Source organism: Toxorhynchites rutilus, chromosome 1 (assembly GCF_029784135.1).
Source record: "Toxorhynchites rutilus septentrionalis strain SRP chromosome 1, ASM2978413v1, whole genome shotgun sequence".
NCBI classification, from domain to species: Eukaryota; Metazoa; Arthropoda; class Insecta; order Diptera; family Culicidae; genus Toxorhynchites; species Toxorhynchites rutilus.
Genome location: NC_073744.1, coordinates 32,586,299 through 32,609,427, shown reverse-complemented (window position 1 = coordinate 32,609,427; position 23,129 = coordinate 32,586,299). Strand labels below are relative to the sequence as shown.

The 23,129-nt window shown below is 40.5% G+C and overlaps 1 protein-coding gene across 2 annotated transcripts in view; it reads left to right on the top strand.

The window, feature by feature from the left end:
• LOC129763397 (facilitated trehalose transporter Tret1) overlaps positions 1-22,169 on the top strand; it is a 36,050-nt gene extending 13,881 nt beyond the window's left edge. For both annotated transcript variants that reach the window (XM_055762422.1, XM_055762421.1), the window contains exons 2-5: positions 8,999-9,115; positions 9,178-9,330; positions 19,590-20,020; positions 20,088-22,169. In XM_055762422.1, coding sequence (XP_055618397.1) covers positions 9,013-9,115; positions 9,178-9,330; positions 19,590-20,020; positions 20,088-20,861 — 1,461 coding nt within the window. In that variant the 5' untranslated portion in view covers positions 8,999-9,012 and the 3' untranslated portion in view covers positions 20,862-22,169. The remainder of the gene's footprint in view (positions 1-8,998; positions 9,116-9,177; positions 9,331-19,589; positions 20,021-20,087) is intronic.
• Positions 22,170-23,129: the final 960 nt, after the last annotated feature.

Here is a 23,129-nt window from a genome sequence, read left to right as displayed (position 1 = left end):
GAATCGTTCCAATCCGTCTGTTTCGAGCAGGGGTCGTCTGAAAGTTGACATTTTTCTCTTCGTTCAAGCCAGATTCTGTGTTATCACATCACATGCTGCTTCTTGTATTGACTACGTTCCCACTATCAGGCGAACAGTTCGTTCGCTTGATTTTTTTATTCTAAGGGAACCATTATCGGCCATACCGGGAGGCGATAGTGATAATGAATCGGGACATCTATATGTAAGCTGGAATGTTTACACAATGCGTCGCTTTCTGACGCAACAAATCAGAATATACTTCCACTCCTCCATATTTTTTTTTGCTACGCTACTCTAGACCCACTAACCAACATTGCTTTGCGATGTGGTAAAAAAGCTTGGTGACAACCGGCTACCCACTCGTCTGACTGCTAAATTGCAAACGAAACCGGCTTTTTGTCTCAGCGGTAAAAGCCGGAAAGGCAGCAAAAAAAAAAAGAAATTTAAATACACTCAACACCGTATCGGGTTGTGTCTCCTTACAACAATGGCGCCGGTTTCTTACATTCTTCCCGATGTATGCCTTAAAGGGGAAAATAAGTGGGTCTGTCACATGACATCGCGTTGTAGACAAGCGCCCGAAAGTTTGGATGAAATTGAAAGTGGTTTTATTGTGTGGCTGCACCAGAGCATAACATGAAACCGACAGCCGACCATTCATCGCATATTCGGCTGGAAGAGTGATTGTGTAATCATTTCAAAAAAAGCTGTTGAAAACACAGATACAAATCGTGTAAACATTGCATGCGAGAATTAATCAACCGCAGACCAGAAAAGCGTACCGCTGTAATCAAAACGTCTACGTGTGCCGCTGAACGTGCACAACTCGCCTCAGTAGCGCACGGGAAATTTCAAGTTTTCCACTCGAAGGGCTGTGCGATGTCCTCCGGATGACCTCTGTCGGGTGGGGTAAAAATCCGACACTCTGTTTTCGAAGCTGACGTAAACGAGGGAAAACAACCCGAACCCATTGTCGTTGGTTTGTTCGTTCGAACCGTTCACGTCACGTTTTGTTTTCCTTTTTTTTTGGTTCTCTCAGGTCGAGCATGGCATCGACGTCTCCCTTGCTCTGGATTCCGAATTCGAATACCGGTCAGGAGAGTATGACGTCACTTAATTCTCGCTCCTTGAAACGGTGCCAATCATAGCTACTGAAACACGTGAATTTCAACAGGTTATGTTGGGTGTACCTATCTGTTTTTATTCACTTGGTTCGATTGTTGTTAAGCATCGCCATATCAGTTTATGTCGCCCATGATCGATGATTAGCTGTTTGATAGTTATTGATAAGCTTCTTGGAGCCTAATAATGAGTGTTGTCTACGTTGCATCGATGTGTACAGAGTGGCGCGTACATTTCGACACCACGACTAATATGGAACGTTTTGTAAACACGAGGACTGTTTTTCCCATGGGTCATCTCATTTAACAGATATTGTCATATGCAGCTCACTGAGTTGATTTGTTGATCAATATCAGTGGAACTGTAATCGAGTTCAGCTTAAATATAATGATAACTGATTTTCTATATAAGCAAAGTGCTTTCTGACCCAATCGGGTGATTTGGAATTGTTTTCCTCTAGAATGATGTTGACAACGAATGGTGTGCTACTGTATATGAGATAATGTATTGTCTTTGTATTGAAAAGACACCCAAACACAAATGCAAAATGAATTATAATGTGAACAGGGATGTTTTTTGGTACCATCTTTTGATTGTTCTATGGATGTCTGATTCAATTGTATTTCTTTCGTTCACATAAAATGATATAAGTACCAGTTAATATAAATACCAGTTTATTCAAATCATTCAAAAAAAAATTATTCAAAAAATCTATCATAGCGGAACTGCTGATCAGCCAGACCATGCACCAGAGAAAGGAACAGGCAATAATCGGACGGTGCAATATCTGGAGAATATGGCGGGAGCCTTAGTGTTTTGCTTGTTACCAAGTAGGTTTTAACGTGTTTGGCAACGTAAGACCGAGCGTTGTCATGCTGTAGATTCACTTTCTCATGCCTTTGCTCGTATTCTGGTCGTATTCGGGGCCAATAGCTGAATTAGGCAGCATTGTCATTTGTTATGTTTTTGACTATCAACAAGACCCAATTCTTACCCAAGACCCAAGAAATTCAGAAACGCCGATGTCAACGTTTAATGATGTTTCCTTCGTTGTGTCCCCGTTTCATATCCCTCCTATCCGATCGATAAACTTTTACTTAGTCGCGGCAATACATACACACACTCTTTACAGACACACGGGCCAAAGGTTGTGCAGTCCACTGATCATTCAACAAGAGCCAAAGGTTGTACCGCTCATGACAACTCTACACGATCTGATGATTGCGCCGCCATTCTATCCTGGATTCCTCGAGTCGAGAAAGACGCACCACGCTAGATATGGGGTACAGACTAGGGGGGCGTTGCTGATTAATGGTCAGCTGCATCCCAATAGGAAGTATCCCGTGTCGGGCACACGTACAGAGCATCGAAGACTGCGACATACCAATTATGAGAACACTTGTAATACTAAGCTCGAGTCAACCGCGAGTAATCGGTTACATATTACTAACATAGTCTAAGCAAACATTGTCAAAATATTGAACTCCCGGCCCCGTTAGGCTGACGCCATATGAGCCTTAATAAAATATATATTTTGGATAAAAAAAAAAAAAGACCCAATTCAAAACATCAGATGTTCCACGTAGCCACTATTTGTTTGGTGCTGAAAATAGGGGATTCGTGTATAAAATTCGCTTCCGAATCAAATAGAATATTGGTGCGTGCTGTCGCCTAATAACAATGTTATGAGGGGTTCAAAAATTTTAAAAGTTGTAATTAGGATCTGAGAAACGAGAAACTATAAATACCACCGATAGTGTTTGAAGATGCCTAGTTGAAAACTTGATTGGACGAAATTGATGCCAACAACGGTTCTCAGAACAATTAAAAGTTGATTAACTAACCATTTCCCAGCGTTTGAAAGCCATGAAAAGATCCTGAACGTTGGGATCCCATGATTTGATAGACAGACCACAAGAAAATCGAAAAAAACATTAGCGAAATTTTACTTGCACAAAATAAACTCTTTTCTGCTTCAGATCGTGACCGGGATAAAAAGTTGATATTTTCAAGATTTCCAAGCGCAAAAGATATATGTTGATCCCGACCATATCGACCGCCAGATCCTTTCGAAAAAATGACAATGTTGCGTTTTTTCTAGAATCAACGAGGTATCTAATTCGATCTTTTGAAAACTGTTGAAACTGTTGATAAGTAATAGTGAACGTCACACAGAGTAAGACAGATAAACGGTTGAGCTATTGGATTGAGAACAACTACCACATGCAGCTTACTCACCACACATGGATCTTTCTGATTATAATTTGTTCTCCTCGATGGGACACGCACTTGCAGTTATTTTTGCGAAAATGCAAGAAAATGGCTCGACAAAGATTTTGTTGTCCAGGAATCCATTAATTTCCTGAAAGATGGGAGCAGCTTAGTAGAAGCTGCCATTACTTTGAATACAATACCTCAAACCATTCAAGAACAGTAAACATGTATTTGTTATAGAAAAAAAATATAAATACACTTGGTAGAGTCATTACCGAGTAGTCCCTATGACTTTCTTTTGTTTGGGTTGGTGTAATGAATTCCTTTCCCATTTTTCGTCACGATGTGGTGGGGAAAAGTCTTCCTTTTGCCACTAGAGCAATTGTGCAAAGACGAAAAACGATGCTTAGCGTCGCTTGGTTTCGAATTGTAAGACCAACGAACCCGATCAACTTTGGCAATGATGCCAAAGCATTTTGACCTTCTAGGTATAACTGGGTCGTCAATACCAATGAGAGCGAAAAAGTATTCTCCAAGAATTATGGTTATTACCAGGGCCCGAAAATTTCGAAAATAAAAAACGAAAATCGACTCTCCTCTCAGTCACTTCGCTTCAACTAGGACTACTTCATTATTCACCGTCAACATGACTTGAATTGACGAGCGTGTAAGAGTGAGGATGACTGATTTTTTTTTCCAAGATATATATATATATATATATATTTTTACGAAGGGAGCATTCTAGTTAAGAAATTTGAAAAAAAAATCAAATCTCAAAATCAAAATCTGTTGTTTAGGCATACAAAAATACACCCTGGAGAGGACTTATCGAAAATCCTATTATTTGCCGATTTAGAGCCATTTTAGTGATGCGGTATCTAACCTGGTACAGCCATAACAATGAACTTCAAACACGTTTTTCTCGAAACTAGTTTGTTTCAAACTGGCGTACACGATATCTCAAGTTCTACTGAACCGATTCATGTAAAATTTATATGGGTACAATCTGCAGGCATCTCTTTATCGCATGAACCTCTAAAAATGTTATTTTTCAAAATTTACTATTTTAAAAAAATCGGGAAACGTAAGAAAAAACGTTTTAAGCCGTATTTTGTTTTTCAAACGGCTAGCATTTTGTAAAAAAAAATGTTTTTGACTTGTCCGAGGTTCATGCGATAGCGGCATCTTTACTGATTCAGAATCTGTTCGAATTTTTTGTTTCAGATAACCAGAAGGGCTGGAATCGTGTACGCCATGACACAACTTTTTGTTGAACCCTCTCACTTCATCAGCTCTTAACTATTCTAGTTATGAATGTTTTTTCACCGTTCAATTTTTGTTTTATTGTTAACATATAGATGAACAAATGATATAATATATAGTAAAGATATTTTTGTTTGATTTTTACGGAGCTCAAAAAACGTCCGAAATTCGTATCTCTACACTAGAATACCCCCTTAAAGCTCATATGGCGTTAGCCTGACGGGGCCGGGATATAAATATTTCGACAATTTTCGCCTTACAACTATGTTAGTAATATGTAACAGATTACTCGCGTTTGGCTCGAAGTTAGTATTACATTGCATTCTCTTATTTGGGACACGGGATACTTCCTATTGGGGTGTAACTGATCATTAATCAGCGACGCCTAGTCTACAATACAACGGAAGAAACATCATTGAACATTGACATCGGAACAGTCACTTTAAAATGCAATGAAGTCCTAGAGATGAATGAACTGCAAAGTTTAAAGTCTCTCAAATACAAACAAGGAAGGAAGGAATTAACTCCATTTGACGGAGAAGAATGAAATGAGATAGTCGAGTCGTAGAGTGAGACACCAACTAAACGCTCAAGTGTCTGTTGAGTCATGTTGACGGAGAAACTGGTGGAAGAAGCCAAAACTCATTTCAAATTGAATACGAAGATGAATCTTTTATAGTCCCCTGACTATCCTCAGTTGTGGTCCCCATGGCCTAGTGGTAAGCGTTGCGCTTGCCAAGATGGGGGCTTCGAGTTCGATTCCCGTTCGGGTCAGAAATTCTATCGTCATAGATCGTTTTTCTGGCTTGCACTGGTAAAGGGGAACTGTCTAGGGTGTGGTGGGATGAGCATTGGGCATTGCCAGTCCCCAAGAAAAGCCACAAAAACCCGGAAAACAGCTCCTCTAAGCGAATTGACGCCGCTATAAGCGTCTTCGCCCAGTCCTGGTGGTACTCGGGACGTAAAGCAGCAGTATCACGATGGTCCTCCTGCGAGATAGTGGGGTTGGTCGCAAGCCTTGCAAGCCGCACCACTAAAAAAACCAAGCAACGAACGATACAGAAGAAAAATTGTGAATCAGGCTATGTTGTAAAGACGTTATGCCAAAATAAATAACTATCCTCAATTGAATATGACTTTGCCGAGCCCTCGTTATTACCATGCAAATGGGATGTTGTACCTGATAGTATAAGGACAAAATGGGACTTGTACTGTTCTGACATAAATATCCACGTATAAAATTAACCGCTAGCATTTCTGTTAAATTCTACCGTTCAATCCCATTCCATGGAGTTTACATTTATACTTGTTCAACTGAATCTGGAGGGAACATCCGAGAAGAGCTGATTGAATCCAAATCTAATGTTGCTGCACTGAAACGGTTGTCCATTCCTTTGCTGGAACCTTGTGCAGCTGTTTTGGTTACCATACTGAACAAATAAGCGAAGAGCATCCGATATGCCGATTACAGTTCTCTATTTCTTGTCCGATTCATTCCAATACGTTGAATCGTATTTCTAAATTACAAACAACATAAAGTGGAATGTGTAATCATATAATAGGTATTCGAAATCGAGCTGACCTTCTGAGGTGAGAGTAACCGCATGTTGCCTATGATTCATCGAATTGTGTGATCGTCGATTTTTTTATATGAATACTTCTAAACATTCACGTTCACGTTTGAACGCTTGAATTCCAGAAAATTAATTGATGAATCTTTCAATTGTCATGTGTTACTTCTAGGCACGAATGAATTTTAAAGTCTAAAATTCTATAATAGAATCATATCAATCTATAATTTGCAATTACCTGTATCGGATTACCAAGCTCGAGAGCAGTTTCAAATTACTCAGTTTTTTCGATTTTTTCCTTTTTCCTTCTAAATTCTCAAAAAAAAATTTTGTTCTCACCGTTACATTGATCTACGAAGGGATCTCGGCTAAAATCGGACAATGTTTACTCGAATTTGATAAGCATTCTATCATTTTAATTTGAGTGGAGACAGACACAACAATATATAGACGACTCAAATCTGATCAGCCGTTCTCTTGTGATGATGAGTTATACGTACGTTACGTTTTGAAGCATAATCTTAGCTTTGGTTGGCATAGTTATTATGAATTTGACGATGTTGATGGTATCCACGTAAAAATTCGCATTTACTGTGCTCTAGTAGGAACAAGATAAACAGTGATATCTATCTATTGTGAAGATAGCTGATGACGCAGCCTTTGGTATTTTTTCGCCTTAGATTGAACATGAGAAAGCAGTATTACATGGTACACATGAATGCCAAAATGACTCTCATTCAAACTGATTCGAATGCTATAGGAATAAAATTGCTGAGTTGGGAAAAAATACTATTTTGATCAAGCCTAACTAATATTGGATCAGCTGTAATCTGTATCTACAGATTATTGGTTCCAAACAGACTGAAAAATCTGTGTAAATACAGATTATTCTGCAGATATGGTAACCCTGGTTGGGACAGTTGGAATTTTCGGGCAACGTTATCACTTTTCAGTTACAGTTGCAAATGACCTGCGCCACCAAGTGTATTTGGTGGAATATAGATAATACCATGGTTTTGAAGATGTCTGTCATCTTTCCCTTGCTCATCGCCTCGTAAAAATCCTGTACCTGATACTGCATGAAGACTGATTGGATATCATTTTAAAAACCAATAAGCACACGTCAAAACCAAAATAGATGAATCATTCTATACGCAAACACCTACAAATTGACGGTGTTCAGGTTTTTTGAATGCACACACAAAATAAATGTGTCAAATTTAAGTTCACCAAATGTATTACCAAATGTATAAATGTATTGGGAGAAATGTTCTACGAACGGAATATTTCGCGTAATGGACCTGTGTATCTGCCACCAAGAAAATACTTGGATTATTTTCGCAGGGCAGGGCTTGGAAGACACGATTCGCCACGTGCTCAGAGAGCCAAGCCCAGGGAATGATCAAGGAATTGATGGGCAATCGCGCTGATACTAAGTATATCCGACTTTGGATGCCGAGTAATGTTTGCACTATGTAGAATACCTTCAGCGATTTCAGCAGTACCTTCGGGATTAGAGGTGGGCAAAACGGTTCATTTCAGTGAACGGCTCAGAGCCGCTCGTTCATTGGAACGAGCCGGCTCATTTGAGCGGCTCTTTTTTGAATTGAGACTATTTCGAAAAGCGGCTCTTTTTTGAACCGTTTTTTTTGAGCCGAGACTCTATTGAAAAGCGGCTCTTTTTTTAACCGTTGTTCATTTGTGAAGAACTGTGGATCGTTCGCTCGTTCTGACGAACCGGCTGAAATGAGCGGCTCTTGAGCACTCGCCCATTTCTATTCGGGATAGGTTCAATTCCAGAGCGAATGAATGACTGAGGACCTCTCTCAAGGCCCAATGGTCGGCTCATGCAGATTTTCTAATTGTCAATGACATTTCGATAGCTACTTTCTTAACCATAATATATGAGTGGGTATGATGGATTGAGGAATCGGTCAGAACATAAAGATTTCAGTACAACTTGATGATACGTCCGGCATAGGCCTTAAATTTTCTGGCACTATTATGATTGGTTTTTTGATGTTTTTTTGGTTGGACTACTTGTTCAAGTTTTTGATTTATGGGTTTTCGCCAATAGATACTAAATATTCGACAGATGATATTTGTTGTTCCGATTTGCACGTTTTTGTTCATTCACCCGGAAGTTTAAGTAAGGATAAACATTTCCCATGTTCCAAATTTTACTATTCTCTCACTGTATCCGCCCATATTTCTTCTTTTCACCTAAGGGGTAGATATCTTCGCAATAAAGGTACCACATTGACCGTAGTTTCTGAAAATGAATGTGTCCTATTCAAACAAATACAATAGTTTCTTCCCATGAAAAAACTACAAAGGCGATTGCATTAAGGAGATCAATGGCCGAATGTTGTGCGTGCACTTCACCTTGCGCATAATCAGCACGCGCAACAAAGCGAACTCTCGCACAGCGCCGAAACCTAGTGACAAAGGTTGCAACATTCAACGCTGCGCTGCCAAGAAATTTAAATAATTTCCTTGTCTACCCGGCACGGGTAACAACTTTCGGTACCGTTATGAAAAAAGTCGCGTTGGCGTGATTAACCGTTCTCGAGCAGACATGACGGTGAATGTTGGGTACTGAACGATTGATTTTGTAATTCACAAAAGTATGACGTTCATCGTGGACGTCAACGGGTGTTCTGCTTGTACAACACTTTGAGCGATTATGTTTGCCATGTTATTGGAATGAGTCATGAAGATTAAACAAATTTTGTTTGCATCAGATATTGCACATTTGTCATTTGACCGGAGAATGCCGCTGTAATACAAATTCAACACTCTTCCAGATATACTTTAAACGATGAGCAACAACGGTCCAGGGGTTACAAACCCCATGCTGTACGACCCCCCGGAGGGGCAGGCATCCAACAGTAAGCTAATGCAGTTTGTAGCCGGTGTTGGAGGTAAGCCGTATTACTCATTTCACGACATGTGCGTGGTCTAATCAAACTTTGATTATTTCCAGTTTCAATTGCCGCTATCAGCGCCGGTACCGCGCTCGGTTGGACGTCCCCAGTACTACCTCAGCTAGCCCAGGGCAACAGTACTGACAACGACATCGCTTCCAATAGCAGCAGCAGCTCGGGAGGATCTGAATTTTATCTCACCCAGGATCAAGGTATGTGGTAGCAATTTTATTGCCAAATGTCGGTACTAGTTTGAACAAGAAACGGGTCGTCTGAAGCAATTCCCCACCACTGATTGGGACTTATCTGTAAACGTTCCGACGGTTGTTCAAAGGCCGTATCGAATTATAAATCGCCCCAAGCGATAAGTCACTGCCACGAGGTTAATCAAACCACGTGACAAACATTAATCTTTGGTAGTATTTGAACAGGTGTCGTCGCACGAGTAGTAAATCGGTTTTTCGATTACGGCAACATTCCGAAGAAAACCCTGCGTTCAATTGGCTTCATGCAAAAAAAGGCACAATCTTGCTATCTCCCACAGTGGATGTGTTTTCGGATTTTGTATAACTAAACACATAACAAAGGTTCGATAAACCAAACAATAATTGTGGTCTCTCACAATGTTATCTTTGACGTTTTAGTATGACATTATGCCATCCATCGAGCATTGTGCGGACTGTATTTTGCCTGTGTCATTCATTTTTGTGGCCTAATTTATGACAAACGAACGGAGATAAATAGCAGATTTAGCTTCCCCCTCAATCTTCCGTCGGTAAATTAGCATACCTTCATTGAATATCCGCGTAATACTATGTTGTTATTCGAAACCACCAAACATATGTCAGTGTATTTCCAGCGCAGTTCTCAAATAAAGTGTTTGTCTACATTAAAATGTTGCTTCCTCTTCGCTAAGTAGCCTTCTGTTTGACACCGTTTGCGCTTATGCGTCATTGTCGTTAAGCGGTCACCTCGACGGTTTCGCATTTCACCGTGTGATGAAGTTTTAGTGGGTGGGTGCACTATTGAACATCGGATAAATCTATCCAATTTTTGGGGGCGCTAAGCATTCCTGTAAACAACACATCACAAACTGGAACATTGTCTGGGTAGCGCTGAAGTAATTACTTCGTTTGCGGCTGATGTTTAATTGGTATAAATTAGGTTAATGTTCAGTCGCCACCCTGCTGTAGAGATTTGTCAACCATATGAAACCAGTTGATTGTCGGTGCGGTTCCAGAAGAAGCCATCAATTGGAAGGCGTGAAACGCGTTTCGATAAATGAATCGAATAATCGAGAAACTAGTTTGTTCTGGATACCGTTCAAAATTTGGTTTTTCAACCGCGGCAAGGTTATACTGGGTCACTAAAGGGTGTGTCACATCAAATTGCATCACGGAAAAAACGCTGTGGAAATTCGCCCAGTAGACCGATCCTTTTGAAAATTTTAGACAGTAAAATAAAAACTATTAAACAACTTTTGGCATTTTCTTTTTATTCATACTTCGAGCCCAAGCCCGTTTGCTCGCACCTTCCTCTTTACCCCGTCCATAAGATTCTGTACAAAGTCAGGTTGTAGTTTTTTTTGAACAGAAATCCATTTTCTCTTGAAGTCCGCCTCCGATTTGACAACTTTTGGGTTCTTCCGGAGGGCCTGCTTCATAATCGCCCAATATTTCTCTATTGGGCGAAGCTCCGGCGCGTTGGGCGGGTTCATTTCCTTTGGCACGAAGGTGACCCCGTTGGCTTCGTACCACTCCAACACGTCCTTTGAATAGTGGCACGAAGCGAGATCCGGCCAGAAGATGGTCGGGCCCTCGTGCTGCTTCAATAGTGGTAGTAAGCGCTTCTGTAGGCACTCCTTAAGGTAAACCTGCCCGTTTACCGTGCCGGTCATCACGAAGGGGGCGCTCCGCTTTCCGCAAGAGCAGATCGCTTGCCACACCATGTACTTTTTGGCAAACTTGGATAGTTTCTGCTTGCGAATCTCCTCCGGAACGCTGAATTTGTCCTCTGCGGAGAAAAACAACAGGCCCGGCAGCTGACGAAAGTCCGCTTTGACGTAGGTTTCGTCGTCCATTACCAGGCAATGTGTAACGCCCGAGCGGTTTTGGCACTTTTCTTTTTTGTTCTATCGAGAGAAACAACTGTTCTTCTCGATGTTCAACTATCAACTCATTTATTTTTTCTCTCTAATCCTCGATCCCTCCGTGAGGATGTACAGAACTCTAAAAACGTTAGAACTAACTTACTGGCTACCTGCTATGTGTAGGGAATTTTCAACTTGCACAGTATGGAAAATTCAATCGTTCCTGTTGGAAAATCCTTGGTTGGATTCTCCCCTATCTTCAGTAGGAATCTTTCTTATTGTAAATACTTATTCATATTGAAATTATCTGAGATGTTCTATTCGTGGGAGAGGGTCACTGCATCTCCCCCTACTCAATGAGTTTTAGGGGAAACTAGAAGAGTTTCCTCTAAAATTGGTCTGTGAGGTTATTTTTATATATAACTGATTGTATATTATTTCAATTTTTGTGTGTTCTTCATTTGCTATAATATCTGTATTTATTTATCTCAACTCCCTCAATTCTGAAATTCCGCAATTCCAAATGAAAAATAAAATTATCATATCTCCATAAAATTTCCCAAACAGTCTTATCGATAAACATTGTAGAGCCTTCAAGCTACATTGAACATATTTCCTCGCATATCCGCATAATTATTAATATCCCCTTGTTTATTCTTTCATTTATTCTTTTATATATTAGAAGAGTGTGTGCTCTTCCATTAATTTTTCTCGCATTTATTAATTTTCTTCGCATTTATATATTTTTATCTCATTTATATATTTGATCATGTAATTGTATCCCACATTTTCAGTTACTTCTGAACTTTCAAGTAAGTTCAATACATGCATGCCCTTACAGGAAAGAATTCCCGGTTTTCCAGCCCTTCGATCCATTCAAAAGCTATGACTGCGATTGATGGACACATTCTTGTTAAATTGGCTGTAGATATATATATGGCTGAATCTATCACTTTTTCTAAAAATCCCACTTTAAAGTGTGTTTGTGAAATTTGAAACCAAACCTGTTTAAATTATCGATAAGTACATTTCCCCATCTTTCCCTGTTCATACAATTGAAGTATGGGAGATATGATTGTGTTTTCAAAACAGAATAAACAGTTCTTACAGAGTTGAATAACCCTAGTTTTTTTTCCTCGCATCTGCTGAATGCATCGTTTCAAATGCATCAGCGATTTCTCGTATTTTTTTATAGTATACTTTTATAATTTTTTATATATTTTTTTTTATAAAATTGTTTAACTATCTTAATTAGGTGCCACTTAGCTTTATTAACGTTTTCCTCCAACCAGAATCCTGCTAGAAGTTCCCCTTCTCATAATACTGGCATCATGATAACGCAGCCAATCCTGCCGGTCTTTAGTCACCGCCACTGACGTATCCCGATATTACGGTGTTTCCCTTTTTTGAATACATCACTGCCATCAACTGCTTCCATTTTAAGTTATTGCACTTGATCAACAGTTTTGCGTTGAGAGGAACCGTCTCTTCCACAGCATTGCCTTCCGTCACATGTTTCGTCTTCATTCTGGCTGTTGAGATTAGGCACTGTTGTAATATTTTTGTACCGTTTCGTTTAATCCAATCTGTTTTGATAGCTTCTATTCAAACGTTCTTTCACTTGGTGGGATAACCACTTCGATTCAGATTTTGGTTTTCTGGTTTTGCTTCCATAAACTTTGGAAGATCCAATGTCACTTGATCTGCTGTCGATTACGATCACTACTTAATTTTTTAACTTTTGTTCCACAATGTTTCTGATACTTTTTTTTCATTGATTATATTTTTGATTCGATTCTCGATTCGAATTTTCTTCTCACACTTTCGATTGAAATTGTTCCGTCACAAAAACAAAAGATCCTTCTTGATTCGAAGAATAAAATGCGCCGCGCACACTGAAATTGGTTGTCGATAACGCACTCGCGCTAGCATCCAAATAATCACTTAATGGGTGGGCTGCTGTCCCCACTTGGACAGCATCCCACCGCTGTCACCAAATGTAACGCCCGAGCGGTCTGGGGCACTTTTCTTTTTTGTTCTATCGAGAGAAACAACTGTTCTTCTCGATGTTCAACTATCAACTCATTTATTTTTTCTCTCTAATCCTCGATCCCTCTGTGAGGATGTACAGAACTTTAAAAACGTTAGAACTAACTTACTGGCTACCTGCTATGTGTAGGGAATTTTCAACTTGCACAGTATGGAAAATTCCATCGTTCCTGTTGGAAAATCCTTGGTTGGATTCTCCCCTATCTTCAGTAGGAATCTTTCTTATTGCAAATACTTATTCATATTGAAATTATCTGAGATGTTCTATTTGTGGGAGAGGGTCCCTGCAAATGCGGCTTCGTCAGCATTTCGGTGTACAGCTTCCGGGCTCGCGTCTTCCCCACCATGTTTTGCCTTTCGTCGCGGTTAGGAGCCTTCTGAACCTTGTATGTACGCAGGCCCTCGCGCTTCTTGGTCCGCTGGACGAATGACAAATTCAGCTTATTGGCGACATCCCGGACCGAACTTCTCGGATCACGTCTAAACTGCTTAACTACGCGCTTGTGATCTTTTTCACTGACGGAGCATCCATTTTTGCCGTTCTTCACCTTCCGGTCGATGGTTAGGTTCTCGATGTATCGTTTTAGTACTCTGCTGACCGTGGATTGGACGATTCCCAGCATCTTACCGATGTCCCGATGTGACAACTCCGGATTCTCGAAATGAGTGCACAGGATTAATTCACGACGCTCTTTTTCGTTCGGCGACATTTTTCCAAATTTACGAAAAATTGACAGTGAAGCATGGCCAACGTGATCTATACACTCTTATCTGATTATAAGCGAAAGCTGAAGATATAATTCCTAAAAATTAATTTTCTACAGCGTTTTTTCCGTGATGCAATTTGATGTGACACACCCTTTAATTGAGTTTGAATTTGGGACCATCCACACACGTGATGTTCACATGATGTTGATTGGAATCGAATTGACGAAACTGGTTGTATTATGAAGCATGGTCTCTAATCAAAAGTATTTTTTTAGGATCAAGTGATAGTATAACAGCGTTTGATTCCGTGAAGTGCAACAGAAATTGGAAGACCGAGAACAAGGTGGCCTTGTCGTACCGCGTTTTAAGCCGGAAAGTGACAGTGACCAGGTATGTTATAAGGATCCTCGCGTTAGTATGAGTAAAAAGCGTGCAAAATTACCTAAATTTGTATGGCTTTATTATTTTTTTCATAAATTAATGAAAAATGAATTTCATATCCATATATTCACAATGAAAAATATGACTCACCAACGTTTCTCTACGGCAGTTTGATACGACTGACTTGAAATCCGTCGTCGTATGCCTTGTTGATAGCCTCCATAAACACTAGCTTCGTCATTGAAAAATTGATGGACGCATGACACCGTTGTATCCAATCTCCAAAAAGTAGCAGACCTGTTGAAACGAAAAAGTATTAACATTCTTCAAAGGACAACACAGACAAATCTTAAAGAAATGAATAAATTACCTGAACGTTACCATGAGGACCCAATGCATCATTGAGCTTCCGATCATATTGGTACACTTCACAACTCCTTAGTATTCCAATTTAATCTCTTTTTGACACATAACACCATGTAATCCGATATGTTTTTGTTTAAATTCGAGTAAAACTTTTCGCAAGTTTTATCAATAAAATGTCGATGTTCCGTACATGTTCCTCTATATCCTCAATTCGCACTTCCATATAATACGAGATATCATCAGTAGCGATTGATAAACTTGAACCGTTAATGTAACATTATGTTGATTAATTTCCAGTAGGAGCATCTAAAGGGTGTGTCACATCAAATTGCATCACGGAAAAAACGCTGTAGAAATTCGCCCAGTAGACCGATCCTTTTGAAAATTTTAGACAGTAAAATAAAAACTATTAAACAACTTTTGGCATTTTCTTTTTATTCATACTTCGAGCCCAAGCCCGTATGCTCGCACCTTCCTCTTTACCCCGTCCATAAGGTTCTGTACAACGTCAGGTTGTAGTTTTTTTTGAGCAGAAATCCATTTTCTCTTGAAGTCCGCCTCCGATTTGACAACTTTTGGGTTCTTTCGGAGGGCCTGCTTCATAATCGCCCAATATTTCTCTATTGGGCGAAGCTCCGGCGCGTTGGGCGGGTTCATTTCCTTTGGCACGAAGGTGACCCCGTTGGCTTCGTACCACTCCAACACGTCCTTTGAATAGTGGCACGAAGCGAGATCCGGCCAGAAGATGGTCGGGCCCTCGTACTGCTTCAATAGTGGTAGTAAGCGCTTCTGTAGGCACTCCTTAAGGTAAACCTGCCCGTTTACCGTGCCGGTCATCACGAAGGGGGCGCTCCGCTTTCCGCAAGAGCAGATCGCTTGTCACACCATGTACTTTTTGGCAAACTTGGATAGTTTCTGCTTGCGAATCTCCTCCGGAACGCTGAATTTGTCCTCTGCGGAGAAGAACAACATGCCCGGCAGCTGACGAAAGTCCGCTTTGACGTAGATTTCGTCGTCCATTACCAGGCAATGCGGCTTCGTCAGCATTTCGGTGTACAGCTTCCGGGCTCGCGTCTTCCCCACCATGTTTTGCCTTCCGTCGCGGTTAGGAGCCTTCTGAACCTTGTATGTACGCAGGCCCTCCCGCTGCTTGGTCCGCTGGACGAATGAACTTGACAAATTCAGCTTATTGGCGACATCCCGGACCGAACTTCTCGGATCACGTCCAAACTGCTTAACTAAGCGCTTGTGATCTTTTTCACTGATGGAGCATCCATTTTTGCCGTTCTTCACCTTCCGGTCGATGGTTAGGTTCTCGAAGTATCGTTTTAGTACTCTGCTGACCGTGGATTGGACGATTCCCAGCATCTTACCGATGTCCCGATGTGACAACTTCGGATTCTCGAAATGAGTGCACAGGATTAATTCACGACGCTCTTTTTCGTTCGACGACATTTTTCCAAATTTACGAAAAATTGACAGTGAAGCATGGCCAACGTGATCTATACACTCTTATCTGATTATAAGCGAAAGCTGAAGATATAATTCCTAAAAATTAAATTTCTACAGCGTTTTTTCCGTGATGCAATTTGATGTGACACACCCTTTTTTTGTTCGACATTTTTGATGAGAAAAATTCACGCGCTTTCTGAATTAAGTTTTTTCCTCGAGTTCAATTATGTGAGAAAAAAAAACAAAAACAGGTTTAAATTAAAAAAGGTTATAAATTTGTTAGATTTTATGAACAAAATGCCGTGATTCTGCACGCTCTTCGTCGTCGCAATTGGAGTTCTATAAAGTGTACCCGCGATGATTACCAGGACATAAAGTCGTTTTTATTGATTTTAAATGAGTTCTCTCGGTTACCTCCTCAGGTTTCCCAAATATACCTCTTCGCCGTCGCGACAATTAAAAGAAAATATTGCAGGGCTGATTGATTCTGGAGAAGTCCTCTCGGTTACCTTCTCAGGTTTCCGCAGTTAACTCGCCGCCATCACGATTGGATTTCGAGAAAGGTTATCATCAGGTCGAGTGGTAGATAGTTCGCGTTCACCTAATCACATCCACTTGCCTCATTGAATCCTGATTTTTACCTCTCCCCACCAACAACTAGAGGCGACTTCTAGCCTTCTGGCGGCGAATATTATACAGCGATTATAGCGATCTTGCAACTTTTCGATACCATTTTTATAGTACTCTTTCGGTTTTTCCAAAATAGGACTCAGTTTCGATAATCACTTCATCATCGGATTTCTTGCCAGCGAGTATTCTACTGAAGATCTGCGAACAGAAAATAGTCGCTGGAAGCCAGATCTGGAGAATACGGTGGATGCGGAAGTAATTCGAAGCCTAATTCATGCAATTTTGCTATCGTTTTCATTGATTTGTGATTTTTACATTTTTTTCACAACAACACAAGTCGCTTCACTCTCAATGGTTTAACTCATGAACAATCTACTAACTCCTGTCAAATTTTGACACGTATCCATTGAAAGTTGGTGCTTTGTGATAGTCAAGTAGATTTTTGCAAGAGGCGCCATCTAAACGTCAACCATATGAACTTTTCAGTCGAGCTGTTACATGGTCGGTTTTTGAAATTTGACATGACCATTTTCGCTGTCACCTTAGAGGTCATTTATCAGCTAAAAAGCAACAGAGTAGCTGGTAAGGTTGACCTCGCAAAGAATCTCTTCAAGGGAGGTCCGTGAAAACTTGTAGAGTGCATCAGTTGACCAGTCAGGATCTAGTATTCCCGGTTTGATGCCCGGTTGCTCGACGACGGACCAGATTTTTACACTGCGGCAGATGCGAAAAAAGTGCCGCGAGTACCAGTAGTACCTACGCACCACATCTTCGTCGACTTCAATCCCGCATATGATGAAATCGACCGACGACAGCTATGGAGAATCATGGACGAACAAGGCTTTCCTCGACAAGACTGATTAAGGCAACGATGAACGGTGTGCGGTGCAGAGTGCGGATCTCAGGCAATCTGCTGGAAGCCTTTGAGACTCACAAGGGACTTCAAGAAGGCGATGCATATTCCTATCATCTCAACATCACAACATACGGGGCACGATTGTCAATAAGTCTAGTCAGTTTATCTGCTTCGTCGATGACTTGGACATAATCGGAAGAACACATGTGACGGTAGCGGATTTGTATACTAGAATGAAACATGAAACTGGGCTGATTGGGCTTGGGTCATTGATAACATATGACAACAACACAGACGTGACATTTGAAGATGCATTGTCAAGAGAAGTCGCGTCTACTATGGGTTCCCCAAGCTCTTAAGGTCCAAAAAACTCCGACCCCGACTATGTATAAATCCCTGATTCGACCGGCTGTTCCTATGGTCACGTTCGGCATCGATTTTTTTTAAACATTTGGCATCAAAGTTGTTTGTTAAAAGCCGCATTCCCGATGATTTTTTGGGTTTCAAAAAATTCAAATTTACGTCTGCGACACTAGTGAAGAGTCAGCTAATATTTGGCATAGGGTACATTATCGCGCAAATCAACATTTCACAGCAAGTTCCGAATGAAAAATCGAGGTAACTATTTTATATGCACATAAAAATCATACGTTTTGCTTCCTATTCCGAAAAAAACTTAGTCCCAGAGTGTCGATTTTTGACAAAATCTTTTTTTTTTCGAGATGACAGTCGATCTCGACGTTTCATGCAATTTTGTTCAAATTTGAAAGAATCCACGGATCATCTTGCCATATCAACTGTCAAAAATATCGTTTATATGCGAAGCTGGATGAGAAAAATGCTCAGTGTCTTATGAGATCTCCGAAGAAAACAATAAGAAACAATCTTCCGTTCGTTCATTACGAATTGGAATGATCTGAAACGGTCCATATAGGCTTGATTCATCGAAAACTTCTTGAAATGGTTCATTATCGCAAACATTAAAAGAGTAGAAAATAATTTTTAAACGTTTCTTGAATATGTAATCGAAACAACCTCACAGGACCGGATTTTCGCGGAATCAAATGAAACGCACAAATCCCCTCACAGGGGACCTGATCCGGCGAGTTGATGTTACCGTCGAGTGGGTCGGTCATTCTGTGCTCGATGAATATCAATGAACATGAACGCAACGCATCTCCATCAACGGGTCACACAAAAGGAAAGGAAGCAAAAACAAACATCCTACTAAAATTAGAAAAAATAAAAGCGAGACACAACGGAGAAAAATACGCAAACTAGGAAATGCGCCGTCGGTCCGCTCAACCGGTTTCGTTAGTGGATTATATAATCAGAATATCATTCTGAAGACGGAGAGACACATTCGCATACCGAACATTATTTATTATCACCGTCAGTGGGCCAGCATTCTTGATAAAGAGCAAAGGGGTGGATTTCGTATGAGGTTCTGGAATGCAAATGAATTCAATTTCATATTTGCATTTGACATATGAAATGAAAAGGAGATCAGACAGAGAAGTAGAATGGATAGAATGAATATTTTTTTTGAATAATTCTTCTGTGGTGCTTGATGTTTTGTAATTGTTCAGTTTTATTTGATATGTTTGCGGGGGAACACTTCAAAACATCATAAACGGAATTATACGCGCTGCTTCCTTATCAATCCCCAATTAAAAACATTGGAAGAATTACAAGTGTAATTTCCCAACCTCTCGAACAAGTCCCATAAACACGGGGATCGCTGTGAACTTGAACAACTCATTCATTGAGAATAAGCTTACTTCAAGTGGCAAAACGTGGCAATTGCTACCGTTATGATTGCTTTATCGCCCCTATTTATGGGGGTACAATCGAGCCCGTGGGTAAATTTACCATCACGCTTATCTAACCAATTTTGAACGAACCAAACAACTATCTAACTGTTGCGGCTTCTTCCACAGGATCGTGGGTTGGTGCTTTCCTGGCCGTGGGTGCCTTCGTCGGTGCACTGCCCGCTGGCTTCCTGGCGGAGAAAATAGGACGTAAGTATACCACCATGGCACTGGCGCTGCCTTATCTCGCCAGCTGGGTGCTGATAGTTTTCGCCAACGGAGCTGGGATGTTGTACGCCGGGCGGTTTGTAATCGGAATTGCGACCGGAGCTTCCTGCGTCGTTGCGCCTATGTTCATATCGGAAATCGCTGAAACGTCCATTCGTGGGGCGCTGGGAGCGTTCTTCCAGCTTTTCCTCACCGTAGGAATCCTCTTCGTGTACGCCGTCGGTCCGTATGTGTCCTGGATATTACTCAGCATAATGTGCGCAGTCTTCCCGGCACTGTTGATTGTGGCCATGCTCATTGTGCCAGAGAGTCCTACCTATCTGGTGAAACAAGTAAGCGGAAGAGTACGGATTTGTATTGTTCGGGATTGATTGACACGTTTTTTCTTTGTTCTTTAAGGGTCGTCGAAGTGAGGCTGCTGCCGCACTCAAGTGGTTCTGGGGTCCCAACTGCAACACTCAGAACGCAGTGGAGGTCATCCAGACCGATCTGGATTCGGTAAAGGGAGATGCTAAGCTATCCGATCTGTTCACCAAGACCACCAATAGGAATGCATTCTTCATCGCACTGCTGCTAATGTTCTTCCAGCAGTTTTCCGGCATAAACGCTGTCATTTTCTACACCGTGCCAATTTTCCAGTCGGCTGGAAGCACTATGGATCCGGCGATTTGCGGTATCGTCGTGGGTGTCGTCCAGGTGTTGATGACCTTTGTGTCGTCGGTGCTGATCGATAAGGCCGGTCGTAGGATACTGTTGCTGCAGAGCAGCTTCATAATGGGCTCGTGTTTGATCGTTCTCGGAGTGTACTTCAAGCTGCAGAACGACAAGGTGGATGTGTCCGGCATTGGGTGGCTCCCGCTGGCCTCTGTGGTGTTATTCATCGTCAGTTTCTCGCTTGGTTTCGGTCCGATTCCCTGGATGATGATGGGTGAACTGTGCGCTCCGGATATCAAGGGGTTGGCCTCCGCCCTAACCGTCATGTTCAACTGGTCGCTTGTGTTTCTGGTAACGAAAACATTCGCCACGATGCAGCTCTATCTTGGCTCAGACTGGACCTTCTGGTTCTTCGGCTTCTGGATGATGCTGTGTACTGTGTATGTATTCTTCAAAGTGCCCGAAACGAAGGGCAAGACGAATGCGGAGATCCAGGCACTTCTGGGGGGAAAGAACTAAACGGGAAAGAGACTGGCACAAGTGTAGGTGATAAAAAAGCGTGGCTTTTCGATGTTCTGTACACAGGGGAATACCGCTTTAGTTGTAAAAAAGTACTTTAAGATTTTAGCAAATGATTGTTATTCGTATAGTTTTTTTCCTCTTCTATTTGTACATAATGTGTTACGTTCGTAAGTTTATAGCCTGTCAGAAGCAATTACTCACACTTAAGCAGATGTCTATATGGATCAAAATGTAGGTGTTTCAAGGATTTTATTTTTTACTAATTCGATAAACGTATCAGCGGCTTAAGTAGTAACACAAAATTTGTGGTTGTGTCGCCACGTCTGTTTCGTGCATGTCTAGATTGGTTCTGTTTTTGAAATGTACCAAAAGAATGAAGTAAGTTCAATTGTTAAACATAAGAGAGTCAGGTCAAATTACGAAACAATCCGAAACAAAGTTTAATTTGTTTAGTTTAGTCCAAAATAAAACCAAAATTGTATCAATTAAGTAAGTCGGATAAACTATTACAAACTGGCTTAGGAAACCGTAAATCTAATCATATCAGTTTTTCCGATAAAAAGCCATAACACCTACAAATATATACAATCAAACTTATACCGGTAAACACAATTATGCTCTGAAGAAATAGGAAATACCTCTAGAACCTTCCGAAATTGATTTTAAAATCCATTTCTAACCGTGAAACTAAACCAGAAAGAACAGAAAAAGTGCCATATACGTTTGGGAAACAATGCTACGGCCATATTTCAGTTTAGGAGTGCAAGCTTGCGTCCGAATCGGTTCCGCGTAAAGCATTTTTGGGGAAGCTGTGAAAGCTTCAATTTATTCAGCAACGATTCAACGGCTAGGGTGAAGCTTGATCAAGCTAACAGTGGGAAAAAATGCTGCTAAATTGTTATGCTTGATGGCGCCATCTGCCATCGTGAAATGTATATTTGCTGTGCTGTGCATAGGCAGCAGTGTAGGTTAGGGAAGATCGCAAGCATATTTACATCACATGTTTTCAGCAATATAAACGTGTTTAATGTTCCAAAATGGATATTGAAGCAGAAATCATGATCTTACTCACCGAGCAGCGAAGAATTAGACTATTGTTGTTGTTTGTCCAGAACAGTTTTTGCGGGAGAGCTGGAATTATAGAGCGGAAGATTCTAAAACTGACAAATATTGTCTTGGTATAATTAAGTCAGTCCCAATTGAAACTATGTACACAAGAATATTAAATAGAAATATAAATAATATAATTGAAGGCGAGGAAGGATGTGTAATATGTGAATAAAGGCTGGTTGTTTGAAACATAAAGTTTGTGTTTTATTTGATGATTTCCTTATTGTTTTGTTAAATACTTCGAAGCTTTAGAAACTATTTTTCTTCCTTGAATTCAAACAACAAAATGGGATCAAAATTATTGGAACATAGCATTAACTTACAGTCTTATAATGGCATGGCTTGTAGAAAATAATTTGTTTCTCATTTTCCTTGGGACCGTTTTGGAACCCGAGTAATGGTTATTAAGAGCAGCAAATATGTTACATTTTAAAGCGGCCTTTACACGATCATTAGCGTTAACATTATCAGTAATCACAATACTAGCCAGAATCACTTCATTCTGCATTATCACTATTCTGCAACCATACACGATCATCTTTTGACGGTACTTTCCTTGTAGGACCTCCCAGTAACTTGTATTAAATAAACATCCTCACCAATAATTTAAAAGGTTTACTCCAAACAATGACAAAATCTTTCTAATTATTTCTAATGATGGTTTCTAATTATAATTTCATCAATTTGATCTCTCCTTATAATGTTCTTCCAGGAATGGACGAAGAAGGTTCAGAACAATATATTATGAGCATTCCAAGAACATTTTGCAATCATTTTCATTGGTATATCAACAATTTAAAATCTTTTTTTTGACCTAGGACTACGCCGTACAATAAGGGTGCCAAATCAGAAAAAAGGTCACGTATTTATGAAATAAAGTTAACGTTAATAATTTTCTAAGATTCTAATATGCTATACTGTATATGGTTCAAACTGATGAAAATTGGAAGCATTCCCATTTCCCCATACATTTGTTCTGTTCATTGGTGTGCTTTCCCAAACAAAGCTGTCAATAACGGGCAACTTATGCATCCACTAGAATAGAAACAACGGAGGGGGATAGCGTAAAGAGAATATTTGCGAAATAAACTCCACCCTTGCATAGTAAGTAAGCTGTCGTTAGCGTATAAGTATTGCATCTCCTCTGAGGAAAAT